The sequence below is a fragment of the Bactrocera dorsalis genome, chromosome 2 (genome assembly GCF_023373825.1).
Source record: "Bactrocera dorsalis isolate Fly_Bdor chromosome 2, ASM2337382v1, whole genome shotgun sequence".
NCBI classification, from domain to species: domain Eukaryota; kingdom Metazoa; phylum Arthropoda; class Insecta; order Diptera; family Tephritidae; genus Bactrocera; species Bactrocera dorsalis.
In genome coordinates this window covers 28,550,259-28,567,292 of record NC_064304.1, presented here as the reverse complement: position 1 = coordinate 28,567,292, position 17,034 = coordinate 28,550,259, and the positions used below count along the sequence as shown (strand labels likewise).

Here is a 17,034-nt window from a genome sequence, read left to right as displayed (position 1 = left end):
AAAGCCTTGCATACCAGCAGGCGTGGTGTGTGTGTGTGTGTTTGCGAGCGCTTGAATAGACCTGTTCGACCATATATGAAAGGGTGCGTCGGCGTTGGCAGGCATATGCCGCTACAGGTGTAAACTGAGGGGTGAACCGCAGTGGTCGGGTCAGTTGTGCATAAAACAGTGTGGAACAACTGCAATCCTATATCGAGGAGAATCGGTGAAAGGTGCTGGGCCTGGTATGTATGCGTGGTGTAGCCAGTAGTATGCTGCTAGTGTTGCCAATAGAACAACTATTTGCCCCAGTGATGATTGTGGTCTGGCCACTTGGAGGGTTCTACATCATTGGTGAAAAGAACGAAAGCAAATTTGTAACGTTTGTTTATGTGTGTGTGCGTGTGTAGGAGCGATATGCAATAAACCATCTTTTCCCAACTACCAAAAGCTAATTTAATTAAAATTAAATTTTTGTGATAGACACCGTTGTGGCTGACCTAAATTGAGTGGAAAGGTGCACGATAATCAACCTCATGGGGGAAGAGAAATATATTTAAGGATGTCTGATCTAAACAATTTTCTTTGGATATTAAAACAATTCATAAAGAAATTTTGTCAACTTAAAAACGTTTTATACTAGGACTTGAGTTTGCTCGGTCAGATTGTATGACTGCTATACGCTATAGTGATCCGATATGCCCTGCTTATTGGTGGGGAAAAGAAAAATTTCAGCTCGAACTTGTAACATCAAGAAACTATCTCTTGGAAAAACTTACTTTGTAAAACCCTTAACTTTCATAAGACTTTCGAAATTATTGAATAATGAATGAATGTGGCCCACATTATAATATCTTAATATAATATATGTGAATATTCTCTAATCTGTTCTTAGAAATCTCTTATCAATACTCGCATGTGCATTTCAGTCTTAAAATTATCTTTGTTCACGAGGAGCACTTCTTAGGCACCAGGCAATTATGCATTTTTTAACAAGACCTCACAATGTCGTTTACAAATGCTGAATTGACTGGATCCATAACCTTTTCGCAGTAACTGAGTATATTGTATGCAACGATAGGTTTTTTTCAGATGAATACCACTATGCTTGAAATCGGTCTTGTCGAAAAACTGTATAAAGTCTCGAAATGGGTTCTTCGAAAAGAGAAAAAAATTAATTTGTGAAATATACTCTTGAAATTCTGACAGAATCCTCTTCTAACAATTCTGTGTGCCTAAAAAAAAATAGGTTGAATCGGGTCAATACTTCCCTTAGCTCCCGTATACCTAATATAAACGATTTCGAACTTCCTGGTGACTTTTTACTGTATACTATATATCGGCCAATATTTGAATATCCTCAGTGAAAGTTGCAAAGCGTGCTTCAATCATAACAGTGTATCTTTGTTTGCTTTGCTTAAAGCTTGACCTAGCCCCATATAAATAATATCAGGATTTTCGAACATCCGGCTGACTTTATTCTACATTGATTGGTGATTGCATGTGAGGTACTCTTTGAAACCCAGGGAACATTTGTATATGGCATGATAATAGTTAATAGATAAAATCTGGTCGATACTACACCCATCTCCCATATATTACATAAATTGATTTTATTTTTTATTTCTGACAAACCTTAAGCCGAATATTTCGTTCAGTGTATGAGTTATTTACAGTACAAGTATATACGTACATATAAAAAATTGCTTGGATTCTGCTTGACTTTTTACATCTTATGGTATTTCTCTGGCTTTGATTCTTGCAAGTTGAAAGAGTATAAAATGTTCGGTTACACTCGAACTTAGCCCTTTCTTACTGGTTTTTTCCCCTCTTTCTTCACTTTAGATTGAAAACAAACCGCAATATTCAAACAAAAATTCTCAAGTCAAAATATCAGATATTTTCTAAAATTCAGTAGGCCTTATGTTCGCTGAAATATCAACGTTCTGATGGTATAAAAATATAGACAGTACTTTTATATTACATGTAGAATACTCCTTCTTCGGTAATTCAAAAATACTTACCTGCACTGATCTGGTTAAGTGGCAGTCCTGAAACAAGCCTAGTCACTCTTTGCTTACCATCCAAAAACTTGGCAATGTCAAAATAAAAACAAATTTCAGAAATATTTTTTTTATTTTACAAAATTTTTTTGGTTTGCTTTTTATTTTATTCGTGTCAATATTTGATTTAAATGTATATATATAATATATATATTTATTTTGTTTGTCAATTGTTGCTTTGACTTTACATTTTTGGATTTTGTTTTTCATTTTTTGTTGTTGCTGTTTGTGTTGCATGTTAGATTTTATAGTTTCACTTACAGTTTTACATAATATATATATAATCTTTACGGCAACTGCGCTGTGTTTGTTGTTTAATTAGTTTATTTTATGTTTTTTTACTAATTATACTTGCTGAATATTTATATATGTACCGTATGCTTCAACTGGTCGCAGCAAAATCATGCGTGTTGCATACGCGACACACCCAGATTGGGCTCGTGTGCTTGTTACATAGCTGTTTGCTGCGTTTTGTTCTTTTATGCCACATGTTGTTGTTATTTGTTAATTATTTTGTATATTTTATTATTATTATTATATATGTATATATTTTTCTGTTGTAACGCGTGGGTATAATTTGTTGTTGTTGTATAAGTGTGCTAGTGTGTTGTATATGGTATAAGTGTGTGTGTAATTCGGCTAACAGTTAAAATGTAGCAACTGCTTGCGAAAAATCTTAGCCTTTCCTTGTTACTAACATATTTTGGTTACTGTCTACCGTTGTGTTTTTTTTACTTTATTTTTGTTTCATTTATGCGCCTAGTGTTAATTATAGTTTAATGCTGCTTTCTCTCCGTATATTTAATTTTGTTGTGAGCTCACCAAATATGGCCATAACAAAATGTTTTTTTTCTTCTGATACAATTTTTTTCGATTTTCTTTAAATATATACTTTTCAACAGTTTTTGTTTATATTTTGTAATTAAATATTCGCCAATTGTATAAATAATTGTTAATTATATATTATGCGTTACTAGATATTTTATTTATTTTTTTTATAATTATAATTATAATTATTTATTTTTATTTCTAATTTTTATGCTCAGGCTCTTTGCATGCTTTCGGTTTGTCGGTTTTATCCTATTTTTTTTAACTTGCTTTAATATATTTTTGCTTAGTTCTTATTTGCTATGTTTGCTGCGGTTAAACGCTGAACCGTCACTTAAATGCCTACAAAATAATTGCAATACTGCAGTCAATATGCTACTATTTCTATTCAAACTACTTGCGTTCCACACTTTTCATTGACCTTTTTTCTACAGTTTCTACACCAACACATGCTAAAATATTTTATGCTTATTTCCCAGTTGCTTGTTGACTTCCTCTTTTCAGTTGTATACTTGTATTTGTATGTGTATTTATGTATGGTATATGGTTACTGCTTTGTGTATGCTTGTTTTAACGGTAATTAATTTGATTTTCAGTGGTTTCATATCTCATTTCATTTTAATTTCCGGTTTAATGTCATATTAATTTTTGATTTCTTTTGTATTTGGGCTATTACACTTCTTCTACTTCCTTTTATGCTTAGCAAATGTGCCACAGAAGATACGCGTCTCATATGAGTACATAATACCAGCAAACAGTTATGGCTCAACGTTTGCATTTTACTGTTATTTGGCTACTGAAAATCTTCATTTCATAAAACCATAAACATGTATCGAATTTCATAGAAATTTTTCACGCTCGTACATAGTATCTTCTTAAGCACTTTAGCTCAGCATTAATTACTTTTCTTTACATTATTTATTTGTATTTATGTTTGTATATATATTTTGCTCTCACATGAGTTCTTCAATTGCATTTACACACACTTTCTTAATTCATGTATTATTAATACAATATGTGCCTACATAGCTTTGCCTATTTATATTTGCTTACTTTTGGTTTACTGCTCATCATTTTGATTTCAATATTTGCAATGGATATATTTTTGTTATTTGTAATTTTTAGCTTCTTAAAAAATTAAATTTATTTTTGTTGATTGGTTTAAAACTGCACACATTCCATTAATAAAATATTGATTACACAGTACACATTTTTACCTCTTTTGCAAATTGAATGAGCGGGAAATTGAATTTATGGCATTACAGGTAGCTGTTAAAATGATTTTTTAGTATTCTGCATAACTGCACAGGCTTATATATTATTAAATTGTAATTATTAACCATTTGCTTTTGCTAGCTTTTTAGAATATATTAGCTTTTCATGAAAGCTCAGTGAAAGCTCTGTCAACAATAATGAAAGCTCAGTTAGTAATTTTATAAACTGAGCGGAATAGTTAATATTTTGTTAAAGTTTAGTGAAAGCTTTTGAAAGCTCTGTTCACATTAATGAAAGCTCACTTACTAATTTTTTAAAATGAGTGAAATTGATAATATTTTAACATTTTTTAAAAGTTTTGTAGTGAAAGCTTTCGAAGGCTGTGTCTCCTTTTATGAAAATTTTTATATTTGATTTTTATTTAAAAATACTGTATTGTGAAATATGCATACATACTTTTGTTGAAATCACAAAGCACATTAGCTAAAGCTTGCGTCAAAATGTATTAGTAAAATGCAAATTTTGTATGCACCCGTATTCATTTTACTCATGTTAAACTTTTAAGCTTAAAACTTTAATGAACAAGTCAAACATTTTTCGTAAAGCTTTCACTTAGCTTCAAAGGTGATATAATTATTGAAATTAAATCAAATATTACACAGAATTTCAAATGTAAGTGCTTTTTTATTATAAAATATCGTTTAAGCTTTACTATTCATTGGTAATTTAAAAGTATTGTAGCTAAAAAACTTTATCACCGGCTTAGTAAATATATTTGTCAATTGCAATAATGCTTCATTTCATTTATTCATTTTTATTGGCCAAGTTTCAAATTTAAACTTAATGTTCATCAAGCTTTCACTACATCGTTTGTAATTTTCCACGAATAGAAATGATTTTTAAGTTTATACTTAATTTTTAAGCTTTTGGAGCTTTCACAAGTTTCTTTTAGCTATAGTTATTTACTTAGGTCAGGAGCTTTTGAAAGAAAAATTATTTTAGCAACTGTGCTTTCACTACTTAATGCAAAGCTTTCATGAAGTTATTTTTCCAACAAGTAATTTTCGAAAAAAGCTTCCTCGCTCATTTAACGTACCTAACTCAACTTCCAAATGTGTCAGTTTGTTTCATAAATATTTTTGATTGCTATTTTGATTTACTTTAGTCAAATATTTGTATTGCTGTGTAAGCTTCTTTTTTCAGTTTCACAATTTTATCGGCAAACAAATTGCACGCATACAAATAAACATTGCCATATTGTTTAATGCATAACTTGTGGCTATTTTTGTTGCTATTATTACGACTATGTATGAATGTATGTGTGTTTACGTAGGCTAACTTTTCTTTGACATACACATATATGCATATATGTATATGCGGTTGTTTACATTGTAATGCGTATCAAATATTTCTAATATATTATATTGGTTGGTTTTTCTTCTATATATATATTTGTTTTTGTTTTTTTTTGGTTTTTGGTTTTTGAAAACTTTTACCTCACTGCCGGCAACTATTTTTACTAATCTCATTTATGCTATGTCTGTATACACTTATACTCGTGTATGTCTGTATGTATGTATATGTTTTGCAATTTCATTTAATTTATGTTTGTATATGTATAAATATATATATATAGTTATATATATATGTTTTGTATTTTTATTTGTAATTATATTTATTACACATATGCTAGTTATTTTGCTTGTGGTTGTTTTTGTTGTTGTTGTTGTTACTGCTACTTCTATTGCATATAATACTCTTATATGATTGGTTTTGGTTTTCATATTTGTATTTGTAACATTGATTTGCCCTCAACTTCTCCGCCAACACATTGCACTGGTTTTCCATTAATTATCTTAGATGTGGCATCACTGTTTGACTGCCCGTCGTCACTCAGCATAGCCGCTCTGGGATTCATCTACTGCTATAGCACTTTTAAGCTACTCGGCTATTCAATTACACTACCGTTACTACCATTCAAATCTTACTAAATTGACTAAAGTACTTAAAATAATTCTGCTGCTTCTTCTTCTTGCCTTTACTAGTATACATATATGCTATTAATATATTTATGTATGTATGTATTGATTTTATTTTGCTTTTGCGTTTAGTTATGTAAGTATATGTGTAAATATCGTGTTATGCATATGTGGTTATGATAATCTTCGTAGGTGTACCTGCATAAATATTTATTTTAGAGAAAAAAAATCATAAAAATCAAATAATGAATTCACTACCGTTGCACACATACACAGTATTAATTAATTAACTAAGAGCTTAGTAAATATATATGCAAGTACTTTGGATTAGTATAGTAGTATAATATTTTAGTAGTGATTATGGAACACTTTCAGTTAACATGCCGATGCTTAGTTAAAGGAACGTTACGTTGAAAAGCCAATGGTTTGGAGAGTTATGATTCGGTTTTCAGTGTTTCATTTCTAGATGTTATGCTACAAGATAAATAAAAATTAACATATTACGGAAGAAATAAACATATTACTGATTAAAGCCTCAATATATCTGCCAAAGTTATGAAAGTCTGAGTTTTAACTACTTCGCTGAGATCAAAGTTTCATTTTCTAAGCTTTAGAAGTAGCGTATGTTAGAGCTTGTTCCAACAAAATGTTATTATGTGATTACACACCGCAGTTTATGCGAATAGATGTGCTTAAGAAGCTTTTTTAAGGTCCCCAAGCCTAGAATAGTTATTAAAAACGTTTGAAATCGGTGTAAAACCGAGTTTTAACTACTCTATATGAAAGTTTGTTTGCTTTGGAAGTAGTGAAAGGTCACGCTTTTTTCATTGAAATATGCTCGAATAATATATGTACTTATAACATTATATAAAAAAAGTGTGCCTAAAAAGCTCCTTAAAGCTCCTTGGGACGAGAAAACTATTTATGTTATAAGCAAAGCTTTTGTTAAACGCCTCAAATGAAGTTACAAAGCGAAATAAACTGAATTTTTAAATTTTCCATATGAAAGCTTAGCAGTACGAGCTTTAGAGTAGCAAAAGCTTTTTTTCTTATAATGAAATAAGCTTTTGGGATGAACTTTTTCATCTGAAATATGCTCTAAAGCACGGCACTTTATAAGCTATATGGACTAAGAGGCAGTGAGCTGATCTATGTACTCACAATGGATTCTTACTGTTAAATATATGTAGATAGGAAAGTTTTTTTTTAAATAATGTAGGTACAAATGACTATGTACATACGTAAAATCACTGAAAAGTTATTACTGCTTCAAAAAGCAAAAATACCAATAGTTCCCCCGTCTAGCTATTACCGATTGCTCGAGTTTTGGCTAGAATTGAAGAGCTTTCACAACTCAAAAAAGGAGTATGTGTTTAGCGATTTTTAAATTTTGCAGAGGAGTTTGCCAAGTTTTTTTTTGCAAAACTTAGTTATCGAAATTCTAGGAAATTAGTACCAGACGGTTATTAAAGTCTTTATGAACGTAGATAGAGCTTTCAACGCTATTACGACTTTAGAAAATTAATCAAAAGTTTTAAAAGAAAAACTCGTACCTTTCCTGATTTTCATTTCATTAGCTTTTTTGAGGATGGCGAGAAAAGCTTATTTAAGCTTATAGAAAGCTTTCACTTTTCAATTTTTGAAATTGACACTATTTTGCCAGACTCATTAAACATATTTTAGCACAACTCATTAGCACAGAAAGCTTTTTAAGACAATTTAAATTTAGTTTTAAAAATTTAAATATAATTTTGTGTAAATGAAAAAGAATAATGTATGAAGTTTAGTAAAAAAAAAACAAAAACAAATAAGTTGATGCCACCACTAAACACTGTTACGCAACAAGTTTAGTATAAAAAAATTACTTACTTTTTCACACCAAAAATCATGTATAACATATTATATACATACATATGTATATTCAGTTATTTTGTCTCTAGTTTGCCTGCTGCGTGTAGGTATATATGTGTCTTTTTTCTATATGGAACTTAATATTTGTATATTTTTTGGTTTATTGGCTAAAATACTACACATAATTATTCACATCTTTGCCTCTAACGTATATCAGCAAATTAGTGTTCTATATGCATGTATGTATATTATACCTAATAATTGCACATTGTATATGCATTATTATATAAATTTATACGCTTATATGTACCATGTATAGGGTAAATCCTCCAACATAGCACAATCAATGCGGTTGTTGCATGTGTGTGTGTATTTTTGTTGTTTTTATTGTAAAATATTTGTTTTTAATGCTGTTGGGCTTTTTCATTTTCTTTCCACTGTGTTTATATAGTCTTATATATATATATATTTGTTGCAGCTATTAAATTATATAATATATAATTATTAATTTCCTTTGTCATTTATTAGCCTTTAGACCTTTTTTTTGTTTTTGTTATACAAATTTTGTAATTCCCACAACAAACACACTTTGCTCGTGTGTTAATTTTCAGTTTTTGTTTCATTAATATCATGCGTTGACTTACTTCTTCTTTTATACTTTACGTGTGTATGTATATATGTTTCTACTATTATTTCATTTATATATTGTATTATTATTTTTTATACACTTTTTTGTGGTTTTAGATTTTCGTATTACTCACTGATATGTAGCGCAAACTTTAACAAACAATTTTTTTAATGCGTTTTCGTAAACTGCAACACGCTCTTCTCTTTCTGCCTGCTTAAAACTAATATTTTTGCAATTTAGTATTATTTTTTTTTTTTATTTATATTTATATTTATATTTATGTGTGATTTTTTTTGTTGTAATTTTCAGGTTAGTTTTGTTCCTAATTTACGTCACTTTGCTGCTTGGCTAACTCTACTATGGTTATGTACTATTTATGCATCTATATAAATACATATATAATTGTATATACATCCAGCATTTTTGTTTCTGTTAAATAATATTTCAATAACTGTTTGCTGCTTCCCATTTTGCTAACATTTCTAGCTTGGTGATACTCGCTAGCAAATAAATTTCACAAAATTACTTTTCGAGTTCAAATTTTTATGTGTTTCTTACATGTACATACATATGTATCAGGTTTATTTACGCTTGCAGTTTTTTTTTGTCATTTTTTTATGAATAATTAATTTTTAAGTTTTGTTTGTGAACAAAATTCATTTAAATAATTTAACAAAATTTCAGCCGCTTCCACATTTGCTAATAATTTGTGGAATTCTTTCCTCAAACTTAATGAAAATTGTTTTTCTTCATATAAACTGCCTAAAACTCAACGCTTATTTTTTATACATTATATTGTACAAACTATAAACAACAAAATTTTTTGTTCATATAAATTGCCAATTGCACATTAAACTTTTTCGTGTTTTAACAACAAAAGTGGTTTTCAGTTATTTTGGCAGATTGCACACTATGCTCATGTGTGTGTATGTGTGTGCACTTAAACCCGCATTAGCATATGTGGATTTCTCCTAAACTATTTCTAAGTACGCATATAAGTACTTATATAGTCAATCATAGCAATAGCTGCATATTATATGTATGTGTGTGTGTATGTATATCTGGCGTGCTATTGTATGCGTAGAAACATTGAACAGCCTCATGTGTGTGTGTGTATGTTCACGTCTATGCCTCAAATAATTCGGTGTGACACTAAAGCTACAGCTATTTTGGTTTGTATGTGTGTGTTCGTGTTGTTCACCACTAATTTTTAATTCGTTTGCTCACGTACTTACTAATTTCACTAGCTTGTGCTACATTTAAGAATACTACAGTTGTGTTTTTTTTTGTTTTTGGTTTTGTTTTTGCTACAATCTACATACCTTTTCTGCTATACACATTCATAGTTATATGCACTTATGTGCTGCTATGTTCGAGTATGCATGTATATAAATGGGTTTCATAAGTACTTCAATATGTCTTACATATATATTTATGTGTATATATATATACTGCATATATATAAATATATTTTAATGTATACATATGCATGCTTATGTATATAGACTAGTTTATGCTCTTGTCCATTTTCACTACTCTTCTGTACACGCACAATATAATTATGCCCTCGCACACATGTCTGCGCATAAACATATATACTTTTATTTTTTAATTTTTTTATATTTTTTTTGTTATTTTCCGTTTATTAAAGTTTTTGTAATTACTTCAGCTTTGCATTTTAATTGATACATCATTATACATATGTTTTTTGTCACAATTATTTATATGTGTATATATGTCTTTGCACCTGCTGTTAAAAAACCGATTATCAAGGTAACTCATTTATGGGTGTTGATTGTGTATAAATTCCGGTACATATGTATGTGAATGTATACATAGTACAATATGAGCTTTTGATATAATTAAATAAGAATGGTTAAATAATAATTGAAGCAATTTAACAAAAAAAAATTATAATAAAATATGATATAATTTTAATTGGACTCTCACATACCCAAAAGCCACTCAGTATATGTATGTGTGCATGTATATATTACATAATTAGAACGCGTGGTGTAAGTTTCGAAATATTTTTTATTGTGAAATATTATGTTGGTCTGTAGGCCCCATAAACATATATATAGAAGAAGAGTTGGCTGATAGTCTCTCGTAGGTTCTTCAAAGTTATTAAGAGAAGGAAAAAGTTAAGGTCTCAAAGATTAATGACAAAATATGTGTGCTGGTTGTTAATGAATTTATCGCTTATTCTGCATACGAGGTATGACAATTAAGTAGTGAGACTGATTTCATAAAATCCGTATATTTGAAAGTTATTCTACAACTCTGCCATCCTCTTCAAAGTAGTACCCTTAAGCAGCTATACAGCGATTCCAGCGCGTTTTCCATGCTTCGTAACACTTTTGGAACGCTTCGACTGAGATGTCCGTAATCGACTCAAAGTGGGCGGCTGTTGCAATACGGCGATCCCTTTAAAGGCCAAATACTGGGACACGCTGAGGGCGGTGTGGCACGGCGCGTTGTCGGGATGAAGGATCCAGTTACGAGCGATGTCTGGGCGCACTCTGTTGACTCGTTTTCGCAATCTTTCGAGTACTTGGCAATAGTATACTTGATTCACAGTTTTCCCCGGTGGAACGAATTCTTTGTGGATGATTCCACGGCTATCAAAAAAGGCAATAATCATCGTTTTCACCTTCGACTTGCTCATGCGAGCTTTTCTCGGGCGGTGGGCGCGCGGAGACAGCCATTGTGAGCTTTGGCGTTTGGTTTCCACGACTATCACCATACACACTTACAATTTCAGCTTACGTCTCCGAAGCTGTTTCGCTCAATCTGGCGCAAAATTTCATCGCGACGCGTTGCTCTTGCTTTCGTTTTTCCATTTTTGTGACGAGCACTACAAACACACGTCTACTCAACTGGCAGGCGACCTAAATAAGCTAGAGCGATGGTACATATACCAATGGAGAGGGATGGTTGCCGAAAAAAAAAAAAAGGGAATTTCAAAGTCACAGGTTTACCACAAGGGCGGCAATAAAACCAGTCTCATTACTTAATTGTCAAACCTCGTATATACTTTGCTTGTTTCAGAAATTGTTCCATTGAATTTGTTGTGTTTTCAACTATTTTCCCCACTCGCGCCATTTTAGTATGAATTTATGCCTGTAAACATCAGTAATTTATTTGCTAGCCAATAATATTTATATGCGCACACATATCAATTATACACTTCCGACTACAGTTCTTTTACATATTAATAACATATGTATAATCAGTTATATATAAATAAAGTATTTCTTGAATGCATGTCTTTATATAATTACAACAAAACTTCACTTATAACTAACAGATTAAATTTGCTGCTAACCATTCATCTTCTGGCAACTGAAAAACAAATAGAGAAATTAAAATAAATAACAGTTTACGCTTAATATATAAATAAGTTCAAAAAATTTTAAATTTTATTTATTCATTGATTTACGAGCGTTAGTTAAACTCTGCTTACGATAGGGAGCTTTTAAATATATTTACATGTGTACATGAGCTTGAGCCTAGAACTCTAAGGATTCTGTTTTAAATGATTAATTCTTAAATTTTCATATTACTTTAAAAAAAAGTCTTTGTAATTGTTACAGAAAATTTTTTGGGGAGTTTATTTTTGACTAATAGTGGCGTAAAGCAATCAGTGAACCACCTCTATTAGTGATGATAACATTGAAAACGTTGAAGAAATTGTACCTAAAAAACGTCGTGTTGGCTTATGGATCGATTGAAATATTTTGTTCAATCTTTGTTTTTCTACTAAAGTTTTTGGCCAAACATGAAATGAAAGTCATTGCTTAGCCACCGTATTCGCCAGATTTCTTTCTCTGTGACTTTGATCTGTTTTCGACAATTAAATAAAATCCGATTAAAAAAACGGCATTATTTAATTGGCCCAATTATAAAAATCGCTAACCAAACTGTTCTCGTCGTACGTGTCGCAGTAAAGAAAATATATCAGCCGTAGTTGAGAGTGACACGAAGATCGTTGCAGAGAAAAGTTCCGAGGAGATCCAACGATTTCGAGACATATTTTGTTCAGCGATAAGGCCCATTTCTGCTGAATTTGAGGAGATTCAAGCCCTTTCATTCAGAATAAACAAGGGTTTGCTGTGGTTTGTGATGCCGGTGAGAACGCTACCGTCAATGGCGACCGTTGTCGCACCATGTTTACTGACTATTTGATGACTGAAATTGGAGTTTTAGTTTCCACAAGACGGCGCCACTTTTGACACATTGCATCAATCAATGAACTTATTGAGAGAACACTTCGTTGAGTTGAGTAGAGTAGTAAATTAGCGATTTGGGCTGGTCTATTGATCACCAACATCGTGTGATATCGCACCGTAGACTTTTTCTTGTGAGGATATGTAAAGTCTTAAGTCTATGCGGACAATATCGCTTCGATCTAGGCCTTAGCGCAAAACATCACGCGTATCATTTCGCCAGTTAGCAGTCCAAATACACAAGTGAGTGATGGAAAATTAAAACCAACGTATGCATAATTTTAGACATTCCCCATTAAATTCGAAATTTCTGTGTAGTTTCCATTAAAAAAGTAGGAAACCTTGAAATTAATCACCCTTTTGTTATGTCGATTCGGCTTGCGCGCCTAGTCTATATGGATTAGTCTGGATTTATTTTGAACCCGACTGTATATGTACTCCAAGCTCAATGTATAGTACATCTTCGCTGTGACATTATATGAAATTCTCTTGGAAACTTTAAATAAACAAAAAAAAAAATTGGAGTTGACCAAATGAAACCAGTTTACAAATATACTTTAGTAAAAGTTGGGAAGCAAAATACAAAATAAAATAAATAGTTTTTGGTAGCAAAGCTATAATCGGTTCAAGGGTGCACTAGGTACTGTTAAAAAGTTAAGGGGTTAGAGCAAGTGGCTGCTAGTTGACTAGTTGTTAGTTGGGGTTTCAATTGCTCAAAAAGTAAGCGTATATAACAAAGAATTTTGAGCAGTTTTATTACTAGGGAACATAAGCAAGTGCAAAATACTCATATAGTAAGGTGTAAAGGTATTTTGAAATCTTAAATGGAATACGAAGCTGATTTTTATGGTATATACAGTTGCTGAAAATGGTATGTTTGATTTTGATTTTGAACATTCGAAGATGGAGTGGTCGTTACTTGCAGTTTGAATAATTTGTATGACTAGCTATTGAGTTATACGAGTATTAATATTACTTTTTTTTAATTAGTTAAATCAATAGTATGTGAAATTTTCAAAGGAGTTGTATTTATTTATGAAATAACATGAAGGCATTGATTAGTAATTTTTTACTACGGAAATATAGATTTTAAGAAGCATACAATTTTTTGCGTTGTCAAACGTGAGAGTTCTGCTAATCTTTTGTGTGCCGAGTGCTAAAAAAATACAAACAGAAAACTGCTGCTTAGGCGAAAGCTTTGTGTTACGCTCAGCTAAAGGCGTGAAGTTTGTGAGAGCTTTAGAAAATGTTCAATCCTTTTCCAAGCTAATTTTTCTCTCTTTACTCAGCATACTGGCATAATTCTCTGTATTATTCGCTTTCACTTAACCACTTCACCCATTTTACGAAAAATTTAGCCTAGTTATGCTAACATAACAAGCCATTTAGCATCACGATCATGCTATCTCATATAACTCTTCTCAAAGTGTCCTTGATGAGAGGCAAATCGACTTGATAATCAATTGCATTCGCAATTACTGCGCCTCTGTGTGTGTGTATACAATACAAATATGCATACGCCATTAAGTACTTGAAAACGGTACATTCGAGCTTTGATTACAAAGTAAATCGCTACGAGTATTTCGTGAATTGTTTAGATAATTCAACAATGCAGCAGATAATGTGAGGAGCTAGCTTATATACCGATGTCTGTCTGTTTCTGCACATAATCAATGGGCAGCAATTAATTAGGAAATGTGTTATTGAGTTACCCACGTCAATGATGATTTGACTGCCGTTCTGCCTCTCTGTTACACCCGCGCTGCATAGCATTCAAGGTTAGAATTACCGACAGAGTTGGTAGGAAAAACAGATATTTATTGAATGCTACATATAGCTGATTGAGTATTGCAGGGTATTTGAGTGAGTTACTTTATACAGTGGATGAAAAAAATGTATGCCCATGTATAAGTAAATAAATAAAATGCAATTATTATAATTATTTATATGTGTCACTTAGTATAGAATTGTATATTTGTGTGGGTATGTGTGTCTAGTTCATTTGGTAAAGTAAATAGTACAAAAATTAGTTTTAGTAGACTGTGTAGTGATATTGAATTTCAAATAATTGTTTTTATTTGCAAAAATTTTGTTTCATAAGAGTTTAGCTTCAAAAATAGCTTTTAATGAAGGATTATAAATGTACGAGCTTTCAGTGAAAACACTTCAGATCAGCAGACTTTAGTGAAAGCTTTTGAAATTATGAACTTTTTATGAAAGCTTTAAAAATGCTAAAAGCTTTTTCAAATGTATGTCTTTAGAAAAAGCGTTTTAAATAATAAGCTTTTATGAAAGTTTTGTGTGAGCTTTCAGTGAAAAAACTTGAAATCAGCAGATTTTAGTAAAAGCTTTCGATGTTATAAGCTTTTTATGAAAGCTTTAGAGCTTTTACTGAAAGCTTTTTTAAATCACGAACTTTTATTGAAACTTTTTCCAACGCAAACTCTCAGTGGAAACTTTTGAAATCTGGAGCACTTTTCAATTTATGAAAACACTTTGTCATTACTTTGGAATAGTTTCACGCAAAAATCAAAAATAATTCTAATTAATCTCTGTTTCAATATTTTCGCTTCTTGCAGACAGCAACCTCTGTATTTGCTTTAGTTATTTTATACTTAATAGACAAATTCAACTACTAAATTTGTTTTTAGGTTAATTTTAGTATGTTTTTTGTGTTTTCATTATTTCGATATTAGTCATACAGGCACTAGTGCAATATTCGTTTTAGATTACGTTAGATTACGAATGGTCTTTGTTTTGTCATATTTATATGTAGTTAGTGTATTTTTTAGGATTACTGTGTACCAATGTGGACCTGGGCTTTTTTACCTAGGGTGTAAGCACACAATAGCTAATCGGAAACAATAAGTATAAAGGTATGAATGTGCTAGATTCCTTGCAAGCGAACCGAAGAAGAAGCTGGAAAAGATATCGTATCGCTCGCGCTTAACACTGACCCAGTCTTAATATATGTATAGGCTATATGTGTTTGTATGAGTATGACAACTACGGCAATGTATTGATTTAGACACATATTATGTATAACTGTATGTATGCGTGCAAATCTATATGCTTGTGAGCGTTTTTCGGCTACAGCGCCTAAAGCTAGACTTGATAAGTTTCTTTGCCAGCTAGTTTCAGTGCGAGTGTGTTTTGTACATATCAAATGTGTGTGTTTGTGTGTCTTTGCTTGTTTAGTTTAAAGCAAAAATCGCTAAATACATATACACATTCACTTTTCAATACACATACACTACATTGCAATATTTCTATTAAAAATGCACTTAAGCGCGCATAAGCTCTCACTGACTTCGATGTTGTAGTGGTGGTGGTGGTGCGGGTGATGGTGGTGAGTAAAAATTGTAAAGCAATGAAATCCACATCAATGTTATCGGCGTCGCTTAATTCTTTCCGTTAAATAACACATGTGTGCGCATGTGAATATATCGATTTTCTTCAACACACTCCTTTATTTGGCCGCCATTCATTATGTTTCTACCATGTGCTGCTAATTTTAATTACGTACACAAATCTATTTTGGTTTTATAAATACTATTACAATTAGTTTATTTTATATTCTTATTTTTTTTGCTTTTATTCTTCTTCTTTCACGCTGTTTTTTATTGCACATACTCGCCGCCCTTTTATTTGTTATTTTTCTTCTATACATACATAGGTTTGTTTATGTGTTTGTTAATATTATAATTTTAGTTGTTTCTACTACATTTTGCTTACATTTTGTTGCAGCAAAGTAATCGCTATTCATATAATTACTACATTACAATATTTCGTTTTCAACTTTCTGTGCAAAATTTGCATTTACGGTGTTCACTAAACTCACTACTTTTCCACTGTGCTTTGTGTTGCTTAATATATTTACACATTTAGTAATTTTTTATTTATTTTTATTTTATTTTTTTTTTTGTATTTTTTTTTCATTTTGTCAAAACTACCGCTATATATATATATATTTATTTTTTCTTTCAGTTTTGCTTGTTAATTCTTACAATCATCTATAACAATCTGCCTTAAGCTATTTATGTAGTTTATAATGTCTTTTATGCTATCTTAAATGTGGGTTTACTGTGCCTGCAAAAGTAAAGGATAAACCTTAAAAAATAATATGAGGTGTTAGTAAAAATTGGAAATAGTAGTAGGAAAAAATTTTAGTAAAAATTTTAATGAATAAAATGTCGATAAAAAAGGGTGAAAATGCATATAATATCAATTATTTATATGGAATAATATACAAATGTTTGAGT

General features: G+C 31.1%; 1 protein-coding gene across 6 annotated transcripts in view; it reads right to left on the bottom strand.

Moving 5' to 3' along the window:
• Positions 1–4,173: 4,173 nt before the first annotated feature.
• Positions 4,174–17,034, bottom strand: part of LOC105224912 (cytotoxic granule associated RNA binding protein TIA1) — a gene marked incomplete at its 5' end in the record, with an annotated part of 124,461 nt that continues 111,600 nt past the window's right edge. For 4 of the 6 annotated variants that reach the window (XM_049450487.1, XM_049450488.1, XM_049450490.1 and 1 more), the window contains 1 exon segment: positions 4,174–11,888. In XM_049450487.1, coding sequence (XP_049306444.1) covers positions 11,847–11,888 — 42 coding nt within the window. In that variant the 3' untranslated portion in view covers positions 4,174–11,846. 6 annotated transcript variants of the gene reach the window in all.